At 43.1% G+C, this 5,485-nt stretch overlaps 1 protein-coding gene across 1 annotated transcript; it reads right to left on the bottom strand.

The window, feature by feature from the left end:
• Positions 1-767: 767 nt before the first annotated feature.
• Positions 768-3,485, bottom strand: FIGNL1 (fidgetin-like 1). The gene is made up of 2 exons (XM_009703731.1): positions 1,313-3,485; positions 768-828 (listed from the first exon to the last, which is right to left on the bottom strand). The coding sequence occupies exon 1, from the start codon at positions 3,480-3,482 to the stop codon at positions 1,419-1,421; it is 2,064 nt and encodes a 687-aa protein (XP_009702033.1). The 5' UTR covers positions 3,483-3,485; the 3' UTR covers positions 768-828; positions 1,313-1,418.
• Between the last annotated feature and the right edge of the window lie 2,000 nt (positions 3,486-5,485).

Here is a 5,485-nt window from a genome sequence, read left to right as displayed (position 1 = left end):
AAGAGCCGGCCCAGCCTTAAAAGGTGACAGCTGTGCACTCCTTTCAGGCCTTAGGTAAGAACACCAAACACAAGCTAGCTAGGAATTTCACCATTGTTGCATGAAGATTTTTTAAGAAGCAGTGAAACCCAGTCAATGTTGGGACACGGATTTCTCCTTCCCAGCCACTACAACCCGGTCGGGTACACTTCCACACCAAGGCTTCTCCCATCTTAGTTTGATGGGTGCAGCCACCACTGGTTTTGCTTGCGGGTCCAGCCAGGAGTGAGGCTGAGCCCCTAATCCAAATACACAGCAAACGCGCTCACATAAATCCAACAACACAGCCCCGTCTTGTCCCTCGTCTCCAGCCACACAGGACTGAAGCTGACCAGAGAGACAGGCAGGCCCTTGCACTCTCCAGCTTCACAAGGACACTACACTCACAGAGCCTTCAAATGTTGCCATGGGATTTAAGTTCGTCTAATATCCATGCCCAGAGCCCCCGTACCCTGCCACTGGCTTATATATGGGCTCTTTCCAGATGCTGGTTTCCTCCTGCTTGCCAGCTAGTTCAGCTTGAAGTTTACTAGTGAGTTTTGTTAGTGAAGTTTGCACACACACCGGGATCCCTATGGCACCTGGTTGTAAACGCGCTCGCTAGGCCATGGCTGCCCCTCAGATCCTACAGCCCCTATGACCCACGGCCTCTTCCCCAGTTGCAGGTGCCCAGACCTGATAATGCACACCTGCACAGGCAGATGCGGCACAGAAAGCAAGGTCAAGCAGAAAATCATCAGAAAAAGTATTTAATAAGAAGCTGAGATAGACTGCAGTGATGTGGCCCGGCTCAGTCAGACAAAAGCACCACTTACATGAGACCATCCCCTTTTATCTCCCCTTCTATTTTTCCCTGAGTGTTCTTCCTACATCCACCTTGACCCTTTCTTTCCTCTGCTCCCGTTTCCTCCCAAACAATGCACCCCTAACTACTTTTCCCCATCGGTCCCAGTTTTGCTGCATCCCTACCCAAAACTTGTATTTCTGATAACATTACCCGGGTCCCCTCAGCCTTGCACAGTATTACTGATACAGCACAGCGGGTCTTGCAAGATTCCCCCCAATACTCCCTTCAATTACACGCGAGGTTTGACCATCTTCCCCTTAAACATCGGTGAAATTTGTCCATCTTTCACAGCAGCTCTCTGTAATTTTTGTCAGCTTCTCACTGTTATTTGCGTTCAGCAATTTCTCGTATCGTGACCAGCAGTTTCTTGTGGTCTTTTCAGTTGGCGAAACCTCAGGCCAGGGCCTAGACATCTGCCCGTATCACATAAGAAGATTTATTTCAAAGACAGAACAAAAAGACACTTTAAATTATCATGGGTTTAATATGTGACAGCGCTAAAGAAATGTTTCTGTGAAACAGTTAGGATGTATTATCTACCGCAGCCAAAAGTCTGGTTCCAGGTTTCATACAGCTCTAGGTCCTTTGAGGAGACGCTGGGCCGCACGGTTCTGAAGGCGCTCTCAAAGTCCAGAAAAGCAATCGGCCGTACCTGGTCTGGCATGATGGTTGCAATGTCCATGGACTGAAGACTGCGGATAGGGCCCAGAGAAGCTTCTCGACAGAGCTGAGTCATGTCTGCCCCAGAAAATCCATTCGATTTCTTAACTATGAGTTCGATTTCCTCTTCATTCAGAGAGCAGTGCTCCTTTGACATTAGACGGGTAACAATCTGCTTCCTAGCTGAGGCTTCTGGAAGAGGAATGTACAGTCTCTTCACTAGTCTCCTTCGGGCAGCTTCATCGATTTCTTGGGGTCGATTTGTTGCTCCGACCACTAGAATACGATCTTCAGATGATGTCGTTGCCCCATCTAACTGGACCAGAAATTCAGTTTTTATTCTTCTTGATGACTCGTGCTCCCCATCTCCACGCTGAGACAAGAGAGAATCAATTTCATCAATGAAAATCACTGCTGGCTGTTGACAACGTGCCACAGCAAACAGCGCACGGACCATCTTTTCCCCCTCGCCTACCCACTTGGAAGTCAGAGAAGAAGCACTGATGCTAAAAAAGGTCGCTCCAGACTGGCATGCGATGCATTTGCCTATAAGAGTCTTGCCAGTCCCAGGGGGGCCAAAGAGAAGAATGCCTTTAGGAGGACCACGTAACCCAGTGAAGATGTCTGGCCTCAGCATCGGCCAGACCACTATTTCTTTTATAGTAGCTTTAGCAAATTCAACTCCGGCAATGTCATCCCAGTTGACAGGAGGCCCATGGTCCATGATCTCGTGCATAATGAGTTCAACCATTTTTGGTTCTATGTTTTTCAGTCGTTCATCTACAGGCAGCGATGGATCTGTTGGTCCTCTCGCATGAGCTTTACACTGTGCTCCTCCATTTTCATTTCCATCTTGTTTTGGAACTGGAGGAACAAACTTGCCAAATGGACCCCGAGATCTGCCTGCACCCAGTGATTTTTTTATACCTCCATATGATGAGACTGGTGCACGCTGGGGTAGGTTTTGAGATTTCTTTTGCTGATCCACCCACAGCTGTTCTTTTGCAGTTCTAAAACCAGGAACATTGCTCTCTTCATTTCTGTTTCTATACCCTGAAGAACTACCGGTTTCTGTACTAATGGAAGCCTGGCACGGAGCAAGGCCAGGAACCACTGTGCTGCCTTCATCAGTCAGACCATAAAACGTTTTTCTTTTGCCAGAACTTGCGGACCACGCAGGTACAGATGACTGATTGGGAAGAGACAAATTTTGTCCATCACGACAGTTACCTGACATTTTCAGAGAACTATTACTTGTTGTTTCTTTACTTCCAAATAGTGGAGTTGCCTGGAAACCTGCATGAACCTGTTCGTTTAAGGAGGCTGAAGAGGCAGGAAGCGTATCCAAAGTTTTAGTCAGAGGAGGCACATGAGACTTTGAAGACGAGGGATGTTCAAGATCTGGTCCCTGACTTGCACATTTTGCTGAGCCAGCACAGAGCTCAGTCTCTCCGGCACTGCTGAAGATACTGAGTTTAGGAAGACCTGGAGCAGCAGAGGCACTGACCCCTTTACCAGTTAGTACACAGGCATCTGTCGGTGCCATCTGAGAGCTCCGGAAATTTTTGCCAGCCTGCATCCTCTCTTGCACACACTTTAATTCAAATACATTATCTGTTGTCAAGACAGATTGCCACTTGTCACTGTCATTTTGCTGACACTTTGCCAAAGTCAAAATGTTTTCAGCATAGTTATTCAAGCCAGTCTCTATGTTGTCAGAGTCAATAATTGCAGAGTATTTCTCTGCGTATTTTTTAAACAGGTTGGCAGCACAGACCTGAGAGATCTCAGAGTTTGCCCATGCATACTGAATACGCAGGATTTTGGCACGGTATTCATCTGCCTTCTGTCCAGGTGTGCAGGTGCCAGAGGTAATAGCAAAGTAACTTTTCTGCCAGTCGCTCAGGTGCACAGTGCTGTGGGTGGGGGTTTCCATCACTGACACTGAAACACACATAAAATACCTGCTGTTATAAAATGCATTTCACAGCTATTTGCTTTGGCTGCTTTCCCCCTTTCCTAAACACATATACATGAGAACATACATTATTTTAATTGAGAAAAATAGCGCAGTAGATCTTGTAAGCTACTTAGCCAGTCTGGACAATTTACCATTTTCAAAAAGCAACCAGCTTTGTGGTGTAAAGTCATTTAGACTGAGGTTTTCTTTTCTTCCTTTTTTTAAAGAAAGAAAAGAAGAAGAAAGGAAAAAAAGAGAGTTTGCTTCTAACCAGAGGTCTCCTGGGGAGGTAAGTAGACTGCAAAGAATGGTAACAGATGGCCAAACAAAAATTGGCCTTGTTAAATGAAATCGCCAGTGCTTTCACTCTTATTTGACAGAATACAGCACAGTGCAGAGGAGGACAGATTATACATCACTGTCAGAATGATGAAATTTATTACAGTGATAGTAATAAAAATGAAACAATGAAGCTAATAAATAAAACTATATGCAAAGTCTCTGAAGGGAGGTAAAAGTGGAATGAATAAGTCTGAATGTTGTAAACTTTCAGATTAAGAAAATATTTACAGATTCATAGCAAATGTTCAAAACTATTTATTCTATTTAGAACATACTAAAAAGTCTCTATTTTACATTTTAGAGAAACAAAGCTCTTGTGTGTTTAAAGCAATGTTTGTTTCTCAGTTTTAGAAAGTGGAATTTAAATTGCTTCACCGATTTTTTACTTAAAGAAACAGGAAAGATGACATTTGGCTAGGAAGAAGCATTTCGCTAGACTTTAAAAGATATGCTCATGTTTCTGATGCATTTTCAAAGAAGTTTTTCTCTGCAATGTATCATGTGCAGAGATATTTCTGGTAATGTCAAGAATTTATGATTTCAGAAGAGACATAGGCACAAGCAAAATTATGACAAACCTACCACTGCCTCAACAGGGTTTGCAGAAAGGTCTTAATACACAGCAATTCCTATCTTCTCATCTGTCCGTAACGGACATACACCTAATATATGATATAACTGAAATACATCAAATTCTAATTTCTCTTTTTCTAACTTCAGCATGTACCGGAACGTTCCAGCCAGAGAATACTTAAAACAAAAACTGTTAATGTGGAGGTCCTTATATTCTGCACCCCTTCCAACAGAGTACGAATCAACTTGCAGTGTTCTTCTGAATCAGCTACAGACTACGTATGAGCGCAGATTAAGGTACAGGTGTAACGTACCTACAAGACTGGGGAGATAGAGCTGAAGTAATCTGGGGTGAGGGGGGGGTCCTCTCTATTTACTTGTAAAAAGTCTTGCATCAGTGTTAGATAACAGAGTACAGTATGAAAATGGCAGGAGGGGTTACATACATAACAAACAATAAGGAGATAAATTATTTTGGTTTGGATTTTTTGGACTTCAACCCAACTTTGTAGAGCTGTTTAGAAAAGTCAAAATATCGTTTACCTGCAAATTCAGTGCCTTTACATCAGAAGCCTATTAAAAAAAAAAAAAAACAACACAAAAATAAGACTTCCTCTGAAAAATTACTGTCAGCTTTTACACCGTGATACGCCTAACTTGCGCCTACCGAATGCGGTGCAAATTCCCACCATAATCCATCTGCAGCTGAGCGACAGCTAACAGATGGAGGGCTGCAGCCTTTTATTTCTTTTCTCTAAACAACTACTAAACAATGTACTAAATAACTGTCACTGTGCACATAACTTTTTGTAACTGCTGAATCAAAAACATCTTATGAAACATAAAAGCAAAGTTCAGAAAAAGTTCAGTAGCAGGCATTTGCTCCCATGAAATCTTTCCATTGATGTACATCATTCAGAATTTAAAATCTCAAGTTCACCACCACTTCCTAAAGATTTAGTAATCATCTTCACAGTGCTGCAGAAATGTCATAAGTGAAGAGTGGTAGCTAGTTTAAAATTTCAGTTTGATTTTCCTTCTTAAGTATCTTCTAATATAATATT

The sequence above is a fragment of the Cariama cristata genome, unplaced genomic scaffold (genome assembly GCF_000690535.1).
Source record: "Cariama cristata isolate BGI_N322 unplaced genomic scaffold, ASM69053v1 Scaffold45487, whole genome shotgun sequence".
Lineage (NCBI taxonomy): Eukaryota > Metazoa > Chordata > Aves > Cariamiformes > Cariamidae > Cariama > Cariama cristata.
This window is presented reverse-complemented; position numbering and strand designations above follow the sequence as displayed.